This window comes from Piliocolobus tephrosceles, chromosome 16, assembly GCF_002776525.5.
Source record: "Piliocolobus tephrosceles isolate RC106 chromosome 16, ASM277652v3, whole genome shotgun sequence".
Classification (NCBI taxonomy): Eukaryota; Metazoa; Chordata; class Mammalia; order Primates; family Cercopithecidae; genus Piliocolobus; species Piliocolobus tephrosceles.
Window position 1 is genome coordinate 58,273,017 of NC_045449.1, and position 26,014 is coordinate 58,299,030.

The 26,014-nt window shown below is 45.6% G+C and overlaps 1 protein-coding gene across 11 annotated transcripts in view; it reads left to right on the forward strand.

The window, feature by feature from the left end:
• The window catches only part of MILR1 (mast cell immunoglobulin like receptor 1), a 28,462-nt gene extending 3,635 nt beyond the window's left edge, over positions 1 to 24,827 (forward strand). Inside the window, exons 3-11 of one of the 11 annotated variants that reach the window (XR_002731585.1) lie at positions 785 to 1,054; positions 5,821 to 6,105; positions 9,011 to 9,124; positions 13,437 to 13,526; positions 14,436 to 14,492; positions 14,588 to 14,656; positions 15,267 to 15,363; positions 15,673 to 15,753; positions 22,069 to 22,137. Coding sequence is in view for 10 of the 11 variants with exons in the window: in XM_023212044.1 (XP_023067812.1) it covers positions 785 to 1,054; positions 5,821 to 6,105; positions 9,011 to 9,124; positions 13,437 to 13,526; positions 14,436 to 14,492; positions 14,588 to 14,656; positions 22,069 to 22,282; positions 24,210 to 24,246 (1,136 nt within the window). In the remaining variant the exon portion in view is untranslated. Of the gene's footprint in view, positions 1 to 784; positions 1,055 to 5,820; positions 6,106 to 9,010; positions 9,125 to 13,436; positions 13,527 to 14,435; positions 14,493 to 14,587; positions 14,657 to 15,266; positions 15,364 to 15,672; positions 15,754 to 22,068; positions 22,283 to 24,168 lie in introns of those variants that run through there. The other 10 variants (XM_023212044.1, XM_023212046.1, XM_023212045.2 and 7 more) reach the window with 10 other exon arrangements.
• The last annotated feature ends 1,187 nt before the right edge of the window (positions 24,828 to 26,014 follow it).

Consider the following 26,014-nt stretch of genomic DNA (forward strand, 5'->3'; position numbering starts at 1 on the left):
TTTTTTTTTTTTTTTTTTTTTTTTTTGAGACGGAGTCTCGCTCTGTCCCCGGGCTGGAGTGCAGTGGCCGGATCTCAGCTCACTGCAAACTCCGCCTCCTGGGTTTACGCCATTCTCCTGCCTCAGCCTCCGGAGTAGCTGGGATTACAGGCGCCCGCCACCTCGCCCGGCTAGCTTTTTTTTGTATTTTTTAGTAGAGATAGGGTTTCACAGTATTAGCCAGGATGGTCTCGATCTCCTGACCTCATGATCCGCCCATCTCGGCCTCCCAAAGTGCTGGGATTACAGGCTTGAGCCACCGCGCCCGGCCCGTTTTTTGTATTATTTTAGTAGAGACGGGGTTTCACCGTGTTAGCCAGGATGGTCTCAATCTCCTGACCTCGTGATCCGCCCGTCTCGGCCTCCCAAAGTGCTGGGATTACAGGCTTGAGCCACCGCGCCCGGCCTTATTTTTATTTTTTGAAATAGTATCACTCTGTCGCCCAGGCTGGAGTGCAGTGGCATGATCTTGGCTCACTGAGACCTCCACCTCCCGGGTTCAAGCAATTCTCCTGCCTCGGCCTCCTGAGTAGCTGGGATTACAGGTGCCCGCCACCATGCTGGCTAATTTTTGTATTTTTAGTAGAGACAGGGTTTTGCCATGTTGCCCAGGCTGGTCTCGAACTCATGGCCTCAAGTGATCCACCTGCCTTGGCCTCCCAAAGTGCTGGGATTACAGACGTGAGCCACCTTGCCCAGCCAGGATCTTAACAAGGACTTTTTCTTGTGTCATTTTGTTTTTCAGAATTCCCTTCTCCATGTTTGGACTCCAAGACTAATGTGGTTATGAAGGGTCAAAGTGTATCTATGTTTTGCTCCCATAAGAACAAATCACTGCAGATCACCTATTCATTGTTTCGACATAAGACACACCTGGGAACCCAGACTGGAAAAGGTGAACCTGCAATTTTTAACCTAAGCATCACAGAAGCCCATGAATCAGGCCCCTACAAATGCAAAGCCCAAGTTTGCAGCTGCTCAAAATACAGCCGTGACTTCAACTTCACAATTGTCGGTAAGTAGAGCACCTGTTCCTTGGAGCCCCTATAATTTATAGGGTCTTTTCTGGTTCTGTGAGGGGCTCTCCATGACCCTTGTGAACACTTAACAACCTGGAAAGTATGTTACTGCAATCTTTATTCTTTTTTTATTTTTTATTTATTTTTAGACCCGGTCAACAGGAAGTATTTTTAATTTTTGAATTTTTGAGATCTGTATTCTCTTTTTGAAACAGAGTCTCACTCTGTTGCCCAGGCTGGAGTACAGTGGTACAATCTTGGTCCACTGCAACCTCCGCCTCCCGGGTTCAAGGCATTCTCCTGCCTCAGCCTCCCAAGTAGCTGGGATTACAGGCACCCATCACCACACCTGGCTAATTTTTGTATTTTTACTTAAGACGAGGTTTCACCGTGTTAGTCAGGCTGGTCTTGAACTCCTGACCTCAGGTGATCCGCCCGCCTCAGCCTCCCAAAGTGCTGGGATTACAGGGATGAGCCACTGCGCCCAGTGAGTTCTCTATTCTTAATTCCATTTCACCTTCTCTTTCAAAGACTTTTGACCATGTCAGGTAATATATTGTCTTATATCTTTAGGCAATAGTCTTATATCTCAACAATAATTGTTGAGGTCTTTTCTAGGAACTTTATTCTGTGATTCCCATTGTGTGGGCAAAAATCACTTTTTTTTTTTTTTCTGAAGTCTTGGGCCCCATGAAGAGGGTCTTCAAAGCCCCAGACCTTTCCCACCGCTTCCTTAGTTTTGGCACTATAGACATGCCACCATGCTCAGAGCTTGGCCCCTCTGCTAGCACTCACTGCTTCTATGTTTTTCTGTCCCATTTTCCCATCCCAAGCCTGTTCCTGCCTAGCATTAAGGGCCTCATCTGTGAAGGTGACCTTGATAATGGACTCCTGGGAGAGGAGAAAGTCTTCTAGGTAACATATGTATGTTACACCTGGAGTCTTCAAAGCACAGGGACCCTGACTTCCTGAGAACTCTTGAGTGGCCCTCTATGTCTATGCTATCCAGTATGATACTGTTTAAATTTGTTTATTTTGTTTTATTATCTTTCTCTCTCTCTCTCTCTCTCTCTCTCCCCCCCCTCTCCCCTCCCTCCCTCCTTTCTCTCTCTTTCTTTCTTTCTTTCTTTCTTCCTTCCTTCCTTCCTTCCTTCCTTCCTTCCTTCCTTCCTTCCTTCCTTCCTTCCTTCCTTCCTTCCTTCCTTCCTTCCTTTCTTTCTTTCTTTCTTTCTTTCTTTCTTTCTTTCTTTCTTTCTTTCTTTCTTTCTTTCTTTCTTTCTTTCCTTTCTTTTGAAATGGAGTCTCGCCCTGTCACCCAGGCTGGAGTGCAGTGGCATGATCTTAGCTCACTGCAACCTCTGCCTTTCAGTTCAAGTAATTCTCCCACCTCAGCCTCCCAAGTGGCTGGGATTACAGGCACGCACCATCACGCCCAGCTAATTTTTGTATTTTTAATAGAGATGGGGTTTCACCATGTTGACCAGGCTGGTCTTGAACTCCTGACCTCAAGTGATTCACCCACCTCAGCCTCCCAAGGTGCTGGGATTACAGGCATGTGCCACCGCTCCTGGCCAAAATTTATTAATTTAATAGCCTATGTCACCCAGGCTGGAGTGCAGAGGCTACTCACAGGAAATCAAAGTCCACCGCAGCCTCAAACTCCTGTTCTTAAGAGATCCTCCCACCTCAGCATCCTGAATAGCTGGGATTACAAGCACATGCCATAATTGAAATCAAGTTAATTAAAATTAGATGAAATAAAAAATTTCACTCCACAGTCTCATTAGTTATATTTCAAGGCTTTGGTAGCCACACCTGTAGCTGGTGGCCGCCACACTGGACAACACAGATGTAGACCATTCCCAACATCACAGAAAGTTCTACTGGGTGACATTGCTGTAGCTCAGTGATTCTCAGCTTTTTAGGTTATAACTGTCTTAATAATCTAATGATAGCAATGAATACCTTCTCCAGAGAAATATTCATAAAACTGCAGATACAAATATCTGCATAAGGTTTTAGAGGATGCTACGGACTCCAGGTTAGAACCAATTATCTTGGCCAGGTGCAGTGGCTCACAGGTGTAATCTCAGCACTTTGGGAGACTGAGGCGGGAGGATCACCTGAGCCCGGGAGTTTGAGACCAGCCTGGGCATTATATGGAGACTATGTGACTACAAAAAGTTAAAAAATATATATATGTAGCTGAGCATGGTGGCATGTCTATAGTGCCAACTACTCTGGAGGCTGAGTTGGGAGGATTGCCTCAGCCCAGGAGTTCAAGGCTGCAGTGAGCTGTGATTGCACCACTGCACACCAGCCTGGGTGACAGAGAGAGACCCTGTCTCAAGAAAAAAAAAAAAAATCCCAATGATCTTTGGACATAAACTGAGTATATTCCTTGTGAAAGGAAAAGGAAGAAGGAGGGGGAAAATCCCTGCAAACATGGTACTGGAATACGATGGATATGTGAGGGCAGGAGCATAGCTGATGGTATTCTCTAGTGGTCAGACTCCTGCTGCGCTGGGCGATAAGCCCATCAGTTCATATGTTTTCTGTGCACGACCTTCCTGCAATTTGTTAGGGTAATTACACAGTGTGGTAATAAAACTATCTTGGTAGATTATAAAACTGTATTATCTTCAGTTAGGGCAGATCAATAGGCACTACTGAGTACCTACCCCATGCAAGCAATTGTACTACTGGGGTTTTTAATGAGACCTAAAACACAGTGTTGTCTCCAACCCAGTCAAGGTTGAAACTATGAGCCATAAACACAAATTCATTAACCACTGATTCACTCATCAATTTTTTATTTTTTATTTTCTTTGAGACAGAGTGTTGCTCTGTTGCCCAGGCTGGAGTGCAGTGGCGCCATCTCAGCTCACTGCAAGCTCTGCCTCCCGAGTTCATGCCATTCTCTTGCAGCCTCCCTAGTAGCTGGGACTATAGGCACCTGCTACCACTCCTGGCTAATTTTTTTTTTTTTTTTTTTTTTTTTGTATTTTTACTGGAGGCAGGGTTTCACTGTGTTAGCCAGGATGGTTCAATCTCCTGACCTCGTAAACAGCCCGCCTCGGCCTCCCAAAGTGCTCACTCATCAAATGTTTAAAGAGAACACAGGCCGGCTGCAGTGGCTCACACCTATAATCCCAGCACTTTGGGAGGTTGAGTGGGGGCAGATCACTTGAGGTCAGTAGTTCAAGACCAGTCTGGCCAACATGGTGAAACCCTGTCTGTACTAAAAATACAAAAATTAGCCAGGCATGGTGGTGGGCACCTGTAATCCCCAGCTACTTGGGAGGCTGAGGCAGGAGAGTTGCTTGAACCTGGGAGGTAAAGGTTGCAACGAGCCGAGATCATGCCACTGCATTCCAGCCTGGACAACAGAGTGAGACTCCGTCTCAAAACAAAAAAGAAAGTACATTTTAAAAAAATAATTGTTTTTAAGTATGGACTCTTGAAGTCAGTGCTGACTCAGCCATTTACTAGCTGTGTGACGTTGGGCAAATTTCTCAGTCTCTCTGAAGCACAGTTGGTTCATCTGTGGAATGGGTATGATACTATCCACACTGCAGGACTGTCGTGAAGGTCAAATGAGATCATGTGAATGGCATGCCTGGCACATGGTAGATACTTAACAACTTTTCTTCCTTTCCTATAATACTGTCTTATTAATACATTATATAATAAAATGTATAGCTGGGTTTTTCTGTTATGTTATAGAATAGGCTATGATCTAACAGAGTGCAGCAGACCCGTTTCCTGTTGAGAGTTTCTCTTGAATCTAGCTAGCAGGGTTACTCCTGCTCTTCGGAGAAAGTGAAAGATAATTGTGCAGCTGAGTTCTATAAATAAAAGTACAGTTAGAGAAAACAATATTTTTGGGGCTGGGCGTGGTGGCTCACACCTGAAATCCCAGCACTTTGGGAGGCTGAGGTGGGAAAATCACTTGAAGCCAAGAGTTTGAGACCAGCTCGGGCAGCATAGCAAGACCCTGTCTCTACAAAACATTTAAAAATTAGCCAGCAGTGTGCACCTGTAGTCCCAGCTCCAGGGGAGGCTGAGGCAGGAGGATCACTTGAGCCTGGGAGTTTGAGGTTACAGTGAGCTATAATTGTGCCACTTCACTCCAGCATGGTTGACAGAGCAAGACCCTGTCTCTGAATAAATAAATACATTGAAAAAAAAATGATATTTTTGGATTAAAAAATCCCACTGTAAATTTACAAGGAATGAGAATAAAAGCACATCTTGGGCTGGGTGTGGTGGCTTCTGCCTGTAACCCCAGCACTTTGGGAATTCAAGGTGGGAGGATCACTTGAGGCCAGGAGTTCAAGACCAACCTGGCCAACATGGTAAGACCCTATGTCTATAAAAAATAAACATAAAAAACCACTTCTCAACTTCATACTTAGAACTGGATCATTGGCAAAATTATATTCATTATTAACAATAAATAGATTGTGAATTCTAGGAAGGGCAACCTTGTACCCCGATTCCTCAAAGCAGAGAGATACCCTCCACTCTCTGGCTTTCTCAGCACTGGGCTGAGAACCTCGGCTAACCCCACACTGCACGGGGTTGGCCACGTGCCCATTGGCCTTTCCCAGTGGGCAGTGAGCTTCTTGACTTCTCAGGAAGGGGGTCCTTCATCTGGGTTCCACAGCCTGGAATGGAGTAAGGGTTCCACCCGTATTTGTGGTCTGAGTGAGCGTGCCCAGTCTGTTTATCCTTTTCATGTTCACTTTCATTCTTCCAGACCCGGTGACTGCCCCAGTACTGAACATTACGGTCATTCAAACAGAAACAGACCGACATATAACATTACATTGCCTCTCAGTCAATGGCTCGCTGCCCATCAATTACACTTTCTTTGAAAAGCATATTGCCATATCACCAGCTATTTCCAAGTACGACAGGGAGTCTGCTGAATTTAAGTTAACCAGGAAGAATCCTGGAGAAGAGGAAGAGTATAGGTGTGAAGCTAAAAACAGATTGCCCGACTACGCAGCATACAGTCAAACTGTCACCATGCCCTCAACAGGTAAGAGCGACCTGAGTTCTTTCAGCCAGGTCTGAACTCACTTCCAGAAACTGCAGCTGCTCCTCTGCCTGCCCATTTCCCACCGCGGTCACCTGCTTCCACATGGAGGGTCCCTATGATAGAGTCCACGCAAACTCTCATGGCGTTGCTTTCTGCCATAAAAGAACCATAAAAAAGCCTAGAAGCTGGAGCAGGAGGGGGAGTTGTGGTGAAACTTTCTGCCTTCCCCTTCCAATTTGCACCTCTCTTAGAACTGCCAGGTCAGTTTTCTTTGTTTTTTTTTTTTTTTTTTTTTTTTGTCATCTTGTATGCATTTCTTTCTTTATTTCTTTCTTTTTCTTTTTCTTTTTCTTTGAGACAGAATGTCACTCTGTTGCCCAGGCTGGAGTGCAGTGCTGCAATCTCGGCTCATTGCAACCTTGGCTCATTGCAACCTCTGCCTCGCAGGTTCTAGAGATTCTCGTGCCTCAACCTCCTGAGTAGCTGGGACTACAGGCACCCATCACCACGCTTGGTTAATTTCTGTATTTTCAGTAGAGATGGATTTTCACCATGTTGGCCAGGCTGGTCTCAAACTCCTAGCCTCAAGTGATCTGCCCACCTCGGCCTCCCAAAGTGCTGGGATAACAGGTGTGAGCCACTGCACCTGGCCATCTTGTACTGATTTCTAATACCCATGCCTTCCTGCTTGGCTGTTTGTTGCTCCACTGCTAACAATGGTGAGTCCAGACTCCTGCACCACCCTTGGTTCAGGGCAAGAGGCGCCCCTGGCCAAGCTCTGTGTTTGGAGGGCTCTGGTCTGGTACCTCCGGGCTATGTACCTTCCCCTAGGCTGAGGGGTTCAGGGAGCCATGGGGATGCACCCACCCGGACCCTATACTCCCACTTTTCTGCTCCACACTCTGGGTACCTGGACCCAGATCCCCTGCCCAATGGGTTCAGATCAGAACCCATTTCCAGGGCCTGTACCAGTCTCTCCCCCAGCTCATCCTCCCGAGGGTGGCCCACAGTGAGGGTATGAGCATCCCGAGACCTGAGCCAAGGGAGCTGTTTATGGGGGGTGTGGATGGTGTTTGCACATGTGGGCTGGGGCGTCCACATGCATGCAAGGCCCCTTAGGGTGCAGGTCAGAGCCCAGGTGGGAAGTGGGGCAGCCCGGGACTTCAGTGGGTTCGGTCCATGCTGCCACGCCCTGATGCCAAACTCTGGAAAGTCTGAGAATTCCAGATTCAAACCTGACCTTCCAGGTCCTTCTGAGGGTGCATTTGTCAAGGTACACGGATAGAAGGAAAACTAGGTCGTGTGCAGTGACTCACACCTGTAATCCCAGCACTTTGGAAGGTTGTGACTGGCAGATTACTTGAGCCCAGGAGTTTGAGACCAGCCTGGGCAACATGGCAAAACCCCTGTCTCTACAGAAAATAAAAAAAATTAGCCGGGTGTGTTGGTGCATGCCTGTGGTCTCAGCTACTTGGAGGATGAGGTAGGAGGATTGCTTGAGCCTGAGAGGTGGAGGCTGCAGTGAGCTGTGATCATCGTGCCCTGCACTCCAGCCTGCACAACAGAGCGAGACCCTGTCTCAAAGAAAAAAGAAAAAGAAAGAAAAGAAAAACTAGGTTAGCAAAGGCACAAGGCATGCTTGGACACTGACCACTCCAGCCAGCCACATCCTCAGAACAGAACCTACGCGCTGGTATTCAGTGAGGATGGTCTAACAAGTGAGGCAGCCTGCTGGAGTCAGGCATTTGGCTATGAGTCACAGCCCTTCCATTCACTGGCTGTGTGACCTTAGGAAAGTCATTTCACCTCCCTGAGCCTTACTCACCTCATCTATAAAATGGGAATGATGCCAACAGGATAAGTAAGACAACACAGGCTAAGTACCTAACACAGTGCCTGGCCTGCAGCTAAAACTCAAAAACTGGCAGCTGTTTGGATGACACGAAACATGCTGCCAGGGCTCAGGGCCTTGCCCAAACACCCAGGCTTTTCTGGTGCTTATGACCCCAGAAACATTGCTTTTCTCTTCTTTGGATGACCACTGTGGAAGATGTGCTTGCTCATGACTTTTTAAACTTTATTATTTTTACTTATTTTATTATTTATTTATGTTTCTATTTATTTTGAGATGGAGTCTCACTCACCCCGCCTGGAGTGCAATGGCATGATCTCGGCTCACTGCAACCTCTGTCTCCCGGGTTCAAGTGTTTCTCATGCCTCAGCCTCCCAAGTAGCTGGAACTACAGGCACATGCCACCAGGCCCAGCTAATTTTTGTATTTTGGGTAGAGACGGGGTTTCACCATGTTGGCCAGGCTGGCCTCGAACTCCTGACCTCGGGTGATCTACCCGCCTTGGCCTCCCAAAGTGCTAGGATTACAGGTGTGAGCCACTGCGCCTGGGCTATTTTTATTTATTTCTTAACTTATTTATTTATTGAGACAGGGTCTGGTTCTGTCACTCAGGCTGGAGTGCAGTGGCACGGTTGTAGCTCACTGTAGCCTCCACCTCCTGGGGTCAAGCGATTCCCCCTGCCTCAGCCTCCTGAGTAGCTGGGATCATAGGCACATGCCATCACACCTGGCTAATTTTTATGTATTTATTTATTTTGTAGAAACAAGGGCCTCACTATGTTGCCCAGGCTGGTCTCAAACTCCTGGCCTCAGGCGATCCTCCGTCCTTGATCTCCGAAAATGCTGGGATTACAGGTGTGAGCCACCACACCCGGTCAAGAACTTTATTGACTAATAAGTCCCATAAGTGGCAGATGTCATGACCATTTGGGAACCTGGGTGCATAGTACATTGGTTAACTTGGGAGACATCATATTTTCTAAAACACTTACTGGCTTAACGTCATTGGCAAAGAAAATGCTATGGTCACCAGTGGATGCTGTCTTCTTCCAGGCGGAGACAGCTGTCCTATCTGTCTGAAGCTACTGCTTCCGGGGTTATTACTGCTGCTGCTACTGGTGATAATCCTAATTCTGGCTTTTTGGATACTGCCCAAATACAAAGCAAGTAAGTTCTTTTAGTCGCTTTGCCACCGTTTTCCCATGGGTTTGGGATACAGACAGCAGGGCAGAGGGTGAGGAGAAAGAGAAAAGGGGATTAGAAATAGAATAGGGAGAAAATGAAAACAGGAGGAAAAGACGAGAAAGGGGAGTGGGAATGGAATAGACTCCCTGAACAGTTCATGCAGAGGGTAATTCTTTCTCCAGGGAAAGCCTTTTCTGATTGAGGGCGAGCAGAGCTGGCTTCACAGACGTGTAGCCTGTGCAGTCACACAGGGCCCTGTGCCAGGAAGAACTCCACATTTGGTATTTATTTATTTGTTTGTTTGTTTATTTTTGAGACAGAGTTTTGCTCTTGTTGCCCAGGCTGGAGTGCAGTGGTACGATCTCAGCTCACTGCAGCTTCCGCCTCCTGGGTTCAAGCAATTCTCCTGCCTCAGCCTCCCAAGAAGCTGGGATTACAGGTGTCTGCCACCACATCCAGCTAATTTTTTTGTATTTTTAGTAGAGACAGGGTTTCACCATGTGAGCCAGGCTGGTCTCGAACTCCCGACCTCAGGTGATCCACGCACCTCAGCTTCCCAAAGTGCTGGGATTACAGGCATGAGCCACTGCTCCCGGCCACATCTTGAAATTCTTAATAATTTTTTGTACTCTTTTAAAAATTGTTAATGGTGGTAAAATATACATAATCCTAAATTGGCCACTTTAAACCATGCTTAAATGCATAGTTTGGTGGCATTAAGCACGTTCCCATTGTCATGCACCCTTCTCCACCATCCACGTCCAGAACTTTTTCATCTTCCCAAACTGAAACTCTGTCCCCATTACACACTTGCTCCCCATCCCTTCTTCCCCCAGGCTCTGCCAACCACTATTCTGCTTTCTATCTCTATTAGTTTGACTCCTCCAGGCACCTCATAGAAGTGGAAGCATTTGTCCTTTCATAACTGGCTTATTTCACTTCAATTAATGTCCTCAAGCTTCATCCATGTTGTCGTATGTGTCAGAATTTCCTTCCTTGATAAGGCTGAAGAATGCCCCATTGTACATAAGTACACCACACCTTGTTTATCCATTTATCCCCCATGGATGCCCGGGTTGCTTCTACCTTTTGTCTATTGTTTAATAATGCTAGGAACATGGGTGTGCAATTATTAATGTTTTTAAACAAGAGGCCCTTTTCTCTTCTTTGTATAACTTCTTATGAAAGACGTACTTGGTCATGACTTTAAGAACTTGTGTTCCTTTTTTCTTTTTTTTTTCTCTCTCTCTCTTATTTTTTTATTCTATATTAAATAGAGACGGGGCCTCACTATGTTGCCCAGGCTGGTCTTGAACTCTTGGGCTCAAGCAATCCTCCCCGTTCGGCCTCCCAAAGTGTTGGGATTACAGGCGTGAGCCACTGTGCTGGGCAAAGAACTTGTGTTCTTAATTAAACACAAGTTTAAGGCATGTGAACAGTGTTCGTTTCGCCCTGGGCACTGCAAGTGGTGCGGCTGCTCCTGACCGCAAGTACCTCAAGCAAGAGCTTTGCCTCGCGCGACTCTAGGTCTGCCACATACGTATGGGAGGCTCAGTGCATGAGGACAAGCAAGCGTCATCCCATTAGCACAAAAGACACCTTCAAAAGGTTTACAATTGTTTGGGGCTGGAAGTATTAAAAATATTAGGTTGGTGCATAAATAATTGCAATTTTTGCCATTACTTTTATGGCAAAACCCGCAATTACTTTTTTTTTTTTTTTGAAATGGAGTCTTGCTCTGTTGCCCAGGCTGGAGTGCAGTGGTGCAGTCTCAGCTCACAGCAGCCTCTGTCGCCCTGGTTCAAGCGATTCTCCTGCCTCAGCCTCCTGAGTAGCTGGGATTACAGGCACCCATCACCATGTATTTTTAGTAAAGACAGGGTTTCACCATGTTGATCAGGTTGGTCTTGAACTCCTGACCTCAGGTGATCTGCCCACCTCAGCCTCCCAGAGTACTGGGATTACAGACGTGAGCCATTATGCCTGGCCCATAATTACTTTTGCACCAACCTAATATATATATATATATATATATATATATATTCTTTCTACATTTCTATGCTTTCTAGATTTTCAATGTAAAAGTATAATCTATTCTACTATAAGATTTTTTTTTTAAAAAAACCTTATTAAACACACCAGACTCAAAAAAAAAAAAAAAACAAAAACAGAAACAAAAAAGCATCATTTCTCTCTTCCCCACCTTAAGTGCTTCATACAGCAGAAAACTTGTCAATGTTATTAGAAGAATCAGTTACAGCTTTTTTTTAAAAAAGTGTTTTTTAGAGACGGGGATCTCACTATGTTTCCTAGGCTGATCTTGAACTCCTGGACTCAGGAGATCCTCCCACCTCAGCCTCCCAAAGTGCTGGGATTACAGGCATGAGCCACTGTACTTAGCCCACTTACTGCTTTTCATTCCTCATGTTTTATGGCCACTGCTGGTTAAGACTTCAAAGCGTTTTTTTCATTTGACACATGAGTGCGGAAGGATATGAAGATTTACACAAAAGACAGTTTGTGTCCCAGCACTGGTGCCCATCAGCAAGCTGAGGGCTGTTGGACAAGCCCCTCAGGCTGTTGCTTCTGAGCCTCAGTGTTCTGACTTGTGGAATGGGCCATGGAGATATTGTCAGAACTGGCAAGAGAACCAATTGAGAACCATCTCCAGAGAGTCACAGCTCAGTGAAGTCAGGGACTCAGCTGACATACAACTTGAACACAGAGGTCACGAGTTATACATCTGATGCATCTTTAAGATTTTATTTTATTTCATTTCATTTTTTAAGAGATGGGGCCTCACTCTGTTGCCCAGGCTGAAGTGCAGTGGCACAATCTCCGCTCACTGCAACCTCCATCTCCCGGGTTCACGCGATTCTCCTGCCTCAGCATCCCAAGTAGCTGCGATTACTGGTGCCCGCCACCACGCTCGGCTAATTTTTGATTTTTAGTAGAGACGGGGTTTCACTATGTTGGCCAGGCTGGTCTTGAACTCCTGACCTCGTGATCTGCCTATCTCGGCCACACAAAGTGCTGAAGCTGGGATTATAGCTGGGGCTGTAATCCCATACATGTATATATATATGTATATGTATATATGTGTGTGTGTGTGTGTGTGTATATATATATATATTTTTTTTTTGAGACAGGATCTCACTTCCATCACCCAAGGCTGGAGTGCAGTGGTGCAATCATGGCTCACTGCAACCTTGACCTCCCAGGCCTCCTCCTGCCTTAGTTACCTGAGTAGCTGGGACCACAGGCACACACCATGCCTGGCTAATTTTTTTTTTTTTTTTTTTTTGTAGGTTTCACCATGTTGCCCAGGCTAGTCTTGAACTCCTGGACTCAAATCATCCTCCTGCCTCAGCCTCCCAAAGTGCTGGGATTACAGTATTTTTTTTTTTTTTTAATTACAAAATTCTTTTTAGAGACAATGTCTCACTATGTTCCCCAGGCTGGCCTTGAATTCCTGGCTTCAAGTGATCCTCCCACCTCAGCTTCCCAAAGCACTGGGATTACAGGCGTGAGCCACTGCACCCTGGCCCACATCTCATATGTCTTAAAAACATGTTTCTCCTTCCTATAAAAAGTCCAGGTTATTGCAAAAGTGGCATTAATATTTTTTATTACTGGCTGGAGCTAACAATAGAATTCAGCGAGGCTGGCCGGGCACAGTGGCTCATGCTTATAATCCCAGCATTTTGATCACCTGAAGTCAGGAGTTTGAGACCAGCCTGGCCAACACGGTGAAGCCCCACCTCTACTAAAAATACAAAAAATTAGCTGGGCATGGTGGCACATGCCTGTAATCCCAGCTACTTGGGAGGCTGAGGCAGGAGAATTGCTTGAAACCAGGAGGCGGAGGTTGCGGTGAGGGGAGATTGTACCATGGCACTCCAGCCTGGGCCACAGATCGAGACTCTGTCTTAAAAAAAAAAAAAAGAATTCAGTAGGCCATTTACACTCTCTTGAAGATATTACAAAGCTTCCACAGAATATTCTCTTCAGCGAAGGAAAGAAAATAAGTCTGGCTAGTGCAGGCATAATCTGATAGGTAAAGCCTGTTCCTCTGAATGCCAGGAAAATAAATCAGAACAGCCCCTGGCTTGGTGAAGCCATGTCTAGACTCCCTGCTGAGTCTATAGTATTCTTTTGTTAGACAACAGTTTGGGCCATTGGAACAAGTCACTCCTTGTTTCAGAACTTTGGGGAGTTCTGCTCCTTGGCTGAGGAGATGAGAGAAATGTGGCTGAATTGGTTTAATTTAATGATTCTGTACCGATTTATGTAGGAAAAGCTATGAGAAATAATGTGCCCAGGGACTGTGGAGACACAGCTGTGGAAGTTGGAATCTATGCAAATATCCATGAAAAACAAGCAAGTAAGAGAACTTTGTTGCGTGTTTTGGGTGGTTTCAGGTTTTTGTCTTTTGATTTTGTTAAGGTTGGCAGACATACGGGAGTGGGGGGTGGAGCAAAAGGGATAGAGTTCAATGTCTATTGATGCCCAGTCCCTACTTTCTAGGGGTAAAAACTGTTTTTTTTTTTTTTTTTTTAATCCTTCCACAGATATTCTATGTGTATAATAAAGAAATAGTAGTGATTGTAGCATATTGTAGGTATGACTTTCTACACCTTGATTTTTTTTTTTTCATATAACAACATATCTTGAAGACTTTTCACATCTGTTCAGAATGATCTGCACTGTGTTTCACAGTCTTTCATGGTCACCTCTCAAAGCAGGCACTGCACATTGCTTTGCAGTAAACAAGACCCAACGCCTTGGCTGATGTATTAGTCCATTCTCTTGCTATTATAAGGACATACCTGAGATGGGGTAATTTATAAAGGAAAGAGGTTTAATTGACTCACAGTTCCGCAGGGCTTGGGAGGCCTCAGGAAACTTACAATCATGGTGGAAGGGGAAGCAAACACATCCTTCTTCACAAGGCAGCAGGAGAGAGAAGAATGAGAGCCAAGGGAAGGGGGAAAAACCTTATAAAACCATCAGATCTTATGAGAACTAACTCACTATCACTAGAACAGTGTGACAGAAACCACCCCCATGATTTAATTATCTCCACCTGGTCCCTCCCATGACACGTGGGGTTTGTGGGGACTACAGTTCAAGATGTGATTTGGGTGAGGACACAGCCAAACCCTATCATCAGCTGACAATGGAACAATCCCAGCCAACACGACCACATTCCAGATGCAGTGCTGAGTAATTTACCCACCTTTTCTAACACAAACACTACCAACCCCCAATTTATGTCATTCTCATTTTACAGAGGAGGGATCTGTCCCAGAAGTGGGATCCAGACCGTGTGTTTCCACAGCCCAAGATGGTGAGCATGTTCTGCAGAGTCTATCCCACTGCCCTCATGTGCTTAGAAATTCAGATAATTGGCCCAATAACTCCTATTCCTTATCTTTTGCCCAGAGGCCAAACATACCCAGGAGCTACAGTATGCCAGCCCTGTGTTCTGGGAGGGGGCACCAAGACAGCAAGGTGAGCCACATCTTGGGATAAGAGATAAGAGGTGCTGGTGACTAGAGACAGGTAGTCCCTGTGATGTCACCATACTCAGGGGCTTCAGGAGCCTGAGAATGGGGTGGATTCGAGCAATGCAGGCACACCGTAAGGAACCAGTGGCAACCAGCACCCCAGCTCCTAAAAAAATCTCATCAGGCGATGGAGGGTGGGGAAGAGGGAAAGATGTGGTCGGGGAATGTCATAGAAAAAACCCAGAGAGGAGGATACAGGATCATTACTCAAACATTTCCTTCCTTTCCTCCCTCCTTCCCTCCCTCCTTCCTTCCTTCCATCCTTCCTTCCTTTTTCTTTCTTCTTTCTTTCTTTCTTTCTTTCTTTCTTTCTTTCTTTCTTTCTTTCTTTCTTTCTTTCTTTCTTTCTTTCTTTCTTTCTTTCTTTCTTTCTTTCTTTCTTTCTCCCTTTCCTTTCCTTTCCCTTTCCCTTTCTCTTTCTCTCTCTCTCTTTCTTTTTCTTTCTTTCTTTCTCTTTCTTTCTTTCTTTTCTTTTCTTTTTTCTTTCTTTCCTTTTTCTTTCTTTCTTTCTTTCCTGCCTTCTTTTCTTTTGAGACTCTCACTCTTTCACCCAGGCCAGAGTGCAATGGCACAGTTTCAGCTCACTGCACCCTCCACATCTTGGGCTGAAGCAATCAACCCACTTCAAGCTCCCGAGTGGCGGGACTACAGGTGTGCACCATCACGTCTAATTTTTTTTTTTTTTGGTAAAGACAGGTATCTTGCTATATTGCCCAAGCTGGTCTCGAACTCCTGAGCTCGACCAATCTTCCTGCCTCAGCCTCCCAAAATGTTGGGATTACAGGCATGAGGCATTATGCCCAGCTAACATTTTCAATAATAAATTATTTAACACAGTCCAGGAAAAAATTAGTTAATACCTGGTTCTGTCAGGCCACCCAGCTACTAGAAATAGGATTTTTGAAAACAGCCTTGCCTGTCACATATCCTAAGTAAATTATTTTCCCTCTTATATTTCAGAAGCCTGTGATTCTTATAAACCTGGATATGTCTATTCTGAACTCAATTTCTGAAATTTACAGAAACAAACTACCTCTCAGGGTAAGATGCTTTTTATGAAGCTGATTTCCATGAACAAAAAGCAAACTTGAGGCTGAGGCAGGTGGATCACTTGAGGTCAGGAGTTCGAGACCAGCCTGGCCAACATGGCAAAAACTCGGTCTCTACTAAAGATACAAAAATTAGCTGGGTGTGGTGGTGCGTGTGTGTAGTCCCAGCTACTCAGGAGGTTTAGGCAGGAGAATCACTTGAGCCTGGGAGGCAGAGGTTGCAGTGAGCCAAGATCGTGCCCCTGCACTACAGCCTGGGCGACAAGATGAGACTCCATCTCAAAAAAAAAAAAAAAAAAAAAAAAAAAAGATGTTCATTGACGTTCATGATTTAGCTAACCCTCCAGATTTAGCTAATGCCAAAGGTGTGCCTTGTTGTGCTGCCTTTCCCAGTCACGTTCCAGAGAGAGAGTCTACGGAGTTGAGTTGTGGGGAGGGAGAATGTTTTAGTCCCCTAGGGCTGCTGCCACAAATGACCACAAATTGGTGGCTTAGAGCAACCATTTCACAGTTCTGGAGGCTGGAAGTCCAAAACCAAGGTGTCTGTAGAGCTGTGCTCCATCCAGAATTTCTCGGGGGGAGCCTCCTTGCCTCTTCCAGCTTCTGGGGCTCCAAACATTGCTTGTGGTTGCCTCACTTCAACTTCTGCCTCTGTCTTCACATGGCCTTTTATGTTCTCTCTCTCTCTTTTTTTTTGGGGGGGGATGGATTCTCAAAAAAATTTGAGAGTTGCCCAGGCTGGAGTCCAGTGGCATGATCTCAGCTCAATTCAATCTCCACTTCCCTGGTTCAAGCGATTCTCATGCCTCAGCCTCCCGAGTAGCTGGGATTACAGGCACCCACCACCACACCCGGCTAATTTTTGTGTTTTTAGTAGAGATGGGGTTTCACCATAGTGGCCAGGCTGGTCTGGAACTCTTGACCTCAGATGATCAGCCTACCTCGGCGTCCCAAAGTGCTGGAATTACAAGCGTGAGCCACTGTGCCCGGCCCTGAATTGCTTTAGTAAAGAAAGCGTCTCCCAGAATAAATTCATCTGAAACATGCATCCTTCTCTGAGCCTTCTGACTCTTCAATATTCTGCTCACACCTGTCTGGCATCTCCATGATATTTTCCACTGGTCACCACTGTCCAATAGAAATATAATGTCAGCCACATGGGCACACTTTTCACTCTTTCTAGTAGACACAATAAAAAAATGAAAAGATGGCCGGGCATGGTGGCTCACGCCTATAATCCCAGCACGTTGGGAGGCTGAGGTGGGTGGATCACTTGAGGTCAGGAGTTCAAGAGCAGCTTGGCCAACATGGTGAAACCCCATCTCTACTAAAAATACAAAAAAATTAGCTGGGCATAAAGAATCGCTCAAACCCAGGAGGTGGAGGTTGCAGTGAGCCGAGATTGCACCAGAGCACTCCAGCCTGGGCAACAGAGTGAGACCTGTGTTAAAAAAAGAAATGAAAGAAAAGAAGAAAAAAAAAAAAAAAAAAGAAAAGAAAAGGAAGGAAGGAAGAAAAGGAGAAAAGAAGAGAAACAGGCGAAATGAATTGGAATAATATATTTTATTTAACCCAGCATATCCAAAAATCCTATCATTTTAACAAGTACAACTACCCTATTTCCCTCAGAATGTAGCATTGCCTCTGGTTTGCTGTGGATCCCGTATTAGACCACTCAGCTGTAGAGACTTGTGGGATCCAAGCTTCAAGGAGACCCATCATGCATGTTTAGGACCAGTTCCAGGTGTCCTTGACACGACACTAAACCTCCATTTCCTTTTTTTTTTTAGAGACAGAGTCTGGCTCTGTCGCCCAGGTTGGAGTGCAATGGTGCCATCTTGGCTCACTGCGACCTCCGCCTCCCAGGTTCAAGCAATTTGCCTGCCTCAGCCTCTCAAGTAGCTGGCATTACAGGCATGTGCCACCATCCCCAGCTAATTTTTGTATTTTTAGTAGAGACAGGGTTTCGCCATGTTGGCCAGGCTGGTCTTCAACTCCTGACCTCAAGTGATCCGCCCACCTCAGCCTCTCAAAGTACTGGGATTACAGGTGTGAGCCACCTTGCCTGGCCCTCCATTTCCCGATATAGTCTTATATCCACATTCACTGCCTTAGCCCGCTCAGACCAACGCTGCTGTGGGCTCCCCTGGCTCCTGGAGGAGCGCACCCGCAGACGCTGCAGTCTTTGTGTGGCTCAGCAATTGCCGCTCACATCAGGAACTGCCCTTCCCCCGTCAGGCTCCGCTGAGACCCGACCCTGGTTATTAAGCTATAAAGGAGACAGGGATGGATCTTAAAGAAGACAAGCAAAATGTAGTGAAGCAAATAAAATGGTGGTTCCCAGGGGCTGGGGTCCGGGGACAATTAGGAGTGACTGGCTAACGGGTACAGCGTTTCAGTTTGGGAAGACAAAAAGTTCTGGAAAAAAGATGGAAAGTGGTGATGGTTACACAATAATATGAGTTTTGTTTTTGGTGTTTTTTGAGACAGAGTCTCTCTCTGTCACCCAGGCTGGAGTGTAGTGGTATGACCTAGGCCCACTGCAACCTCTGCCTCCCAGGTTCAAGCGATTCTTGTGCCTCAGCCTCCCGAGTAGCTGGGATAACAGGCACCCACCACCACACCCAGTTAATTTTTGTATTTTTAGTAGAGACGAGGTTTCACCATGTTGGCCAGGCTGGTCTCAAACTGCTGACCTCAAGTGATTTGCCTGCCTCGGCCTCCCAAAGTGCTGGGATTACAGGTGTGAGCTATTGTGCCGGTCAATATGAATGAATGTTTTTAATCCCATTGAATTACACACCTAAAATTGGTTAAAATGGTAAATTTTATGTTATGTGTAACTTACCACAATAATTTAAAAAATATCGTGAGGCACCTGCCTCATGTGAGGTCTTCTAAGAAGAGGGGCTGTTCTCCTTCTCAAGAGAGCTTGCGGGCTTTGGGAGTTTCATATTCTCAAATGTCCACATCCCAAGGCCCACTCAGCCCCTGTCAGTGTCAGACGTTAGCAGAGCAGAAATGCTAGATGTGCTCATTCCATCTCCTCCTTGGTTGCCCCACCCTTTTGATCAGATCCTGGAATTGGCTTTCAGCACAGTCTTCCGACTGGCTGTGATAAATGAGGGTGGCTTAAACCCTATCCTCGGGGTTTCACAGCTTGCCCTGAACTGGTAGCCTCTCATTTTCTCCTTGCAAAGCTTCTAAGGCAGCTAAGAGAAGCCAACTAGCTTCACAATCCACATAATTAGCATTGCCCCAAACCTTTCAAGTGCTGGAATGCTGGCGTCCACTAGTGCCTCTTTTCTTTCTAAACCTCATTCCATATGGCAAGGGAAGGTCTTAGGAATTGTGGAGCTATGGTGTGCTAAGGGTTCTCACTGCCTACCTATCACCAGCAAGGGAGTCCTTGTTGCCATCCATTCCTAGGGGTTAATTTTGTTCCCTGAGGCTGCTTTCTAGGGCCTTCTGGTCCCTTGTTTTATCCTGGACTAGACCTGAAAGCAGAGCCTGAAATAAGGCCTTCTGTGCAAATCATTTATGTAGGAGGTGGCCCTGGGAAGCAGGCCCAGTGCACCACAGGAAAAGCCAGTACAGGGGTGTTTTGCTGAGTTGGGCACTGTGGTGGGCAGCTGGACGTGAGCCCACTGGAATCTTCTGAAGAGTCCAAGAGCCTCTTCTCAGTATAGTCCACTTGAGGATTGATAGTGAGAGGTATTTATCCATTGGTGTCCAACTCTCATTGGTTGAGGATCATCCCAGGAAGTGACACGTCCCCACTTCTAGACTAGCATGTGGGTATTCCAAGCAGGCTTCCCTCAGTGTCTCACCCCAGGCACTGCAAACACCCCAGGACAGAAAGTGAACGTGTGTATTATGCAGTTAAAGCAAGAAGCTATCAGTGCAAAGTGAGTAGACCCTCAGATGCAGCTGGGTCAGAGGGAAGGCCCAGGGATATGACGCAGGACACAGAGGTGGCTGATACACCACCTCCCAACATTTCCTCTATCACAACAACTACAACAATGGCAACAATAGGGCTGGGTGTGGTGGCTTACGCCTATAATCCCAATACCCTGGGAGGCCAAGGCAGAAGGATTGCTTGAGCCCAGGAATTCAAGACTAGCCTGGGCAACCTGGCAAAATCCTGTCTCTACAAACAATACAAAAATTAGACAGGCATCACTGCCACTAAAATTAGCATGTCTGTAGGCCCGGCTACTCAGGAGGCTGAGCTGGGAGGACTGCTTGAGCCTGGGAGGTCAAGGCTGCAGTGAACTGTGACTGTACCACTGCACTCCAGCCTAGGCAAGAGAGTGAGGCCCTGTCTCAGTAGGTAAATAAATACATTAATTAATTAAAAATGACAACAATAATATATGTATTGAGCTTATAGCATGTTCCAGGTACTATTATTAAGTGCTTTGTTTACCTATAATACCTCTATAGCCCCACAATACCTCTTTGGGGCAGGCACTCTTTTTCTTTTTCTTTCTTTCTTGAGACAGAGTTTTGCTCTTGTTCCCCAGGCTGGAGTGAAATGGCGCGATCTTGGCTCACTGCAACCTCTGCCTCCCAAGTTCAGGTGATTCTCTTGCCTCAGCCTCCTGAGCAGCTGGGACATGATACCACACCTGGCTAATTTTGTATTTTTAGTAGAGATGGAGTTTCACCATGTTGGCCGGGCTGGTCTCAAACTCCTGATCTCAGGAGATCCACCTGCCTCAGCCTACCAAAGTGCTGGGATTACAGGTGTGAGCCACCGTGCCTGGCCTGGGGCAGGTACTCTTATTTCCCTCTTTTCATACAAAAAGAAACTGACTCACAAGTTCATTCAGCTAACACCTGTTGGAAACAGGAAAGGAACTCAGATCTGAGTGACACCAGAGCCCACTCTTCTTTTCTTCTTCCTTTTTTTTTTTTTTTTTTTTTGAGACGGGCTCATTCTCTTGCCCAGGCTGGAGTACAGTGATGGGATCACAGCTCACTGCAGTCTTGACCCTCCTGGCTCAAGTAATTCTCCCACCTCAGCCTCCTGAGTACCTGGGACCACAGATGTATGCCACTAAACCTGGCTAATTTTTGTATTTTTGTAGAGACGGGGTTTTGCCATGTTGGCCAGGCTGGGCTCAAGCAATCCTCCCACCTCAGCCTTAAGCCCAGGCTTAAGCTACTGGACTCAAGTAATCCTCCCATCTTAGCCTCCCGAAGTGTTGAGATTACAGGTATGAGCCACCACGCCGGGCCAAGCCCACACTTCCAACCACCACCTTGTTAACATTCCAGGATGGACACGTGGATATTGTGGGCTTATCGGATCAGAAAAGTCATCAGATCAGAATTAGCAAGATCAGCAAGGATGCAGGCACCTGGCGCCCACAGATGCTCACTGAAGATGCTCCTTTGTCAAGTGGCAAAGCCAATGGGAGGAAAGTGGGAGAGAGATCACCCAAACAGGCAGAAGGAAGCACCGTCATGCATTGCTTAATGACAGAGATAGGTTCTGACAAATGTGTGTCATTAGGCAATTCCACTGTGTGCACGCCAGTGTATTTACACAAACCCAGATGGTATCCACTACTCCACACCTGGCTATAGGGTAACCTATTGCTTCTAGTCTACACACCTGAAGCCACGTTACTGTACTGAATACTGGAGGCAATTGCAGCACAATGGTATTTTTGTATCTAAACATAGAAAAGGTGTAGTAAAAATATGGTATGATTTTAGGGGCCACTGTCACATACTTGGTTCGTGGTTGACTGAAACGTTGCTAGGCAGTGCGTGACTGCATCTGAAAAATGCATGCAGAGGAGGGCTGGGCATTTGGGCAATGGTTATGGACAAGGAGGTAGATTGTGTGAGTGTTCAGGCCTGTGGGCAGGATTCATGACTGTGTGAGGCCAGGGGACATCCAGGCGGGTACAAGAACATATGTTGGCACACACAGGCCTTGGCCAGGTGGTAGAATCTTTTTTTTTTTTTTGAGACAGAGTCTCGCTCTGTCACCCAGGTTGGAGAGTGCAGTGGTGTGATCTCGGCTCATTGCAACCTCTGCCTTCCAGGTTCAAGCGAATCTCCCATCTCAGCTTCCCAAGAGTAGCTGGGACTACAGGTGCGCACCACGACGCCCAACTAAATTTTGTATTTTTTGGTAGAGACGGGGTTTCACCATGTTGGCTAGGCTGGTCTTGAACTCATAAATCGTATTTTGATTTTATGTTGTTGATATGTAGAAATAATCTTTTTGGTTGATTCTGTGTCCTGCGTCCTTGCTAAATTCAATTTTAATACTCTCTATCCATAGATTTTCTTACAGTCTGGAGACCAGAAAACTACTGTTGTGACTGTTGTGTTGTTGCCTCTGCCACAGCTGCCTCACACCCAGAAATGAGCCCACCGTGGAGGAGAGCTTTGCCACTGCGGACACTTGCTTCTCAGCCACAACCTTTTGCTTTCCAAACCCCAGCCTGGGCACCTCATTGGCGGAAGATACTCACATCCCTGATCCCAGGAATACGGTGACTGTAATTTTTTAGGTTTCTGACCCCACCAAATAGGAGGAGGGTTAAGATGTGGCATGAAAGAGCCCATTAAAATATCTACCACACTAGCCAAAATATCAATCAAGAGTGAGGGTAATATACATTTTAAAGCAGAGACTCAGCAGGTTATCTAATCACACATTCTCACCGAAAGAACTAGGAACTAAATGATGTACTTTATGAAGAAGGAAACTGAATACAGAAAAAGTGTGTAGGATTCAACAAGCATGTGAGAAAACATAAATGAGAGAGTTGCATAAGGTTCAGGAACATTATAAATTTATCATGATTTAAAAAATGGGGGCTGGGCATGGTGGCTGACGCCTGTAATCCCATCACTTTGGGAGGCCAAGGTTGATGGATCACTTGAGCACAGGAGGTTATGACCAGCCTGGGCAACATAATGAAACCCCATCTCTACTTGAAAAAACAACACAAAAAACAAAATTGGCCAGGTGGGGTGGTGCACGCCTATAGTCCTAGCTACTCAGGAGGCTGAGGTGTGAGGATCACTTGAGCCTAGGAAGCAGAGGCTGCAGTGAGCCCAGATTGCACCACTGCAGTCCAGCTAGGGTGACAGAGCAAGACCCTGTGTCAAAAAAAAAAAAAACAAAAAACAAAAAAAACATAGTATTGGTATATGAGGTATTGGTACATAATTGAACAAGTAGAACAATGGAACGAAAAGTCGGCATATAGTTCTAAATATATACAGTAACTTAGTATAGGATAAATATGGCATCTTAAATCAATGGGGAAAAGATGGATTATTCAATATATTGTAAAAACTTGAGAACCACATTAAAAAAGCTGGTCCCCTACCTCATTCTTTACAACAAAATTAATTCAGATAGATGTGGTCACAGAAGTGCTAGAAGAGTATGCGGGGGATTTAAAAATAATCTTGAGGTGGGGATATGACTCACAACCCAGAAGACATAAAAGATTGTTAAATTTAATTAGATAAAACATTTAATTAGATGAGACATTTAAAAATTACATTTAGAAATCATAAACTAAATCCAAAGAATAACTAGGGAGCGGCTGCAGTGGCTTCCATCTGTAATCCCACGAGGCAGGTGATCACCTGAGGTCGGGAGTTTGAGACCAGCCTGGCCAACACGGTGAAACCCTGTCTCTACTAAAAATACAAAAATTAGGTGGGTGTGGTGGTGCACACCTGTAGTCCCTGCTACTGGGGAGACTGAGGCATGAGAATTGCTTGAACCTGGGAGGTGGAGGTTGCGATGAGGCAAGATAGTGCCACTGCAATCCATCCTGGGCGACAGAGCAAGACTCCATCTCAAAAAATAAATAAATAAATAAATAACTAGGGAGAAAACACCATGATGTGTTGCGTAATAACATTTCAGTCATTCATGGAGCAAATATAAAACAGGGGTCCCATAAAACTATAATACCATGTTTTGACTCTACCCTTTTCTATGTTTAGACACATTTAGATACACAAATATTTACCATTGTGCTACAACTGCCTAGTGTTCAGTAGCATGCTGTACAGGTTTATCCCTGGGAGGAATAGACTATCCCATACACCCTAGGCATGTAGCAGACTATGCTATCTAAGTTTGTGTGAGTACACGCTATGATGTTCAAACAGTGACCTCCACCGTTAAGCGATGCATGACTGTATTTTGAGCCCAGGTCTCAGATACTGTATGAAGTTTCATAATATTATGAGCTTTTACAAATCATTAAGAGAAAGACCAATAAACCAGTAGAAAACTGGGAAAAGGTGGCATCTGCAGGGTAACACCAGGGCAGCACAGAAATCTTGCTGGGATGAGGAGTTGCAAACATGTGTGGTCGACCTTTTGGCTTTCTGCCTCTTCTGCTCTCAGGGATGGAGAATCATGACCTAAAGAAGTTGTCTTTTTCTCAGTGTTGCTTCTTCCCAAGGATTTAAAGGGGAGACCTGACCAGACGAATGATCAACAGTGGATTTGTGATGCCTGGAGCTCATTTCCTTCTTTCTCCTTAACTGTCCTGGAAGGAAACGGACTAGTGCCTTATCTCTGACTCTTCCACAGCACACACCCACCATCAGAGACAGTAACTGAGATCTGCAGTAGCACAGAAACTTAGAGGTTAGAAAAATTAGACACCTAAGGATTTCATGACTCCAGACCTGTTTCCTTAGCATAATACCACACCAGTAAGTGAAATACAACTTATGAAATTTTGTAAATAAATTCTATAAAATTTTTGGTAAAAATTTATCATTAAAAAATTATTAAAAGCAATTGGGTTAGAAGGAAGTTCTGTCAAAATACAATCCAGGTGTGCAGTTCTTTGCTAAATTTAGAAGTGGTTACTACTGAGGCAGTCTCAAAAAAAGCATAAGAGGACTTTATGGGGTGATGCAAATTTTCTACATTGCCTGTGTAGAGATGGTTATACATTTATCAATACTCGTTAATTTGTACATTTAAAAGAGGTAAATTTATTGTATGTAAATTGTATCTTAATGAAACTGATTAAAACACACATACAAACCCCAGACCCTCTGCAGTCCTGAATTTGAATGGAAAATATTGGTGTGAACTCATGATGAATTTATTTTTTATTTTATTATTATTATTTTGGAGATGGGAGTCTCACTCTGTTGCCCAGGCTGGAGTGCAGTGGCATAATCTCGGCTCACTGCAACCTCTGCCTCCCAGGTTCAAGCAATTCTCCTGCTTCAGCCTCCCAAGTAGCTGGGATTACAGGCACCTGCCACCACGCCTGGCTAATTTTTGTATTTGTAGTAGAAACGGGGTTTCACCGTGTTGGCCAGGCTGGTCTCGAACTCCTGACCTCAAATGATCCACCTGCCTTGGTCTCCCAAAATGCTGGGATTACAGGCGTGAGCCACTGCAACCGGCCTTATTTTTTATTTTCTTCTGAGACAGGGTCTTGCTCTGTTGCCCAGGCAGGCGTACAGTGGTGTGATCCAGGCTCCCTGCAGCTTCGATCCCCTGGGCTCAAGCCGTCCACCCCCATCAGCTCCCCGAGTAGCTGGGACTACAGGCCTGAGCCACTATGCCTAGCTAATTTTCAAAGTTTTTTTTCAGAGATGTGGTCTATGTTGCCCAGGCTAGTCTCGAACTCTAGGGCTCAAGTGATCCTCCTGCCTCAGCCTCCCAGAGTATTGGGATTATAGGTATGAGCCATCACATCTGGCCAATTTTTTTTTTTTTTTTTTTTTCAGGGAGGAAACATACACTCTCCTATATTTGCTAGCTGTTAATACTGGAAAGGCCTAGAAACAAAGATCGTCTTCCATCAATGAGCATTCCTAGTACCCAAAGTATGGTGTCCACTTTTTTCCAATTAAAAAAAACCCAGAGCTCCTTGGAATAACATGGAAATATACAATCTCTACAGTAGTTATTAGATAGCAAGGAAATTATCAAAGACTAGTAAGGTGTGTCAAAAAGACTTGAGGCTGGCCAGGCGCAGTGGCTCACACTTGTAATCCCAGCACTTTCGGAGGCTGAGGTGGGCAGATCACCCTGAGGTCAGGAGTTCGAGACCAGCATGGCCAATACCGGGTGTGGTAGCGGGCGCCTGTAATCCTAGCTACTCAGGAGGCTGAGGCAGAGGTTGCAGGCCAAGATCGCACCATTGCACTCCAGATGGTGTGACAGAGCAAGACTGTTTCAAAAAAAAAAAAAAGACTTGAGGCCAACTTGAAGAGGCTCC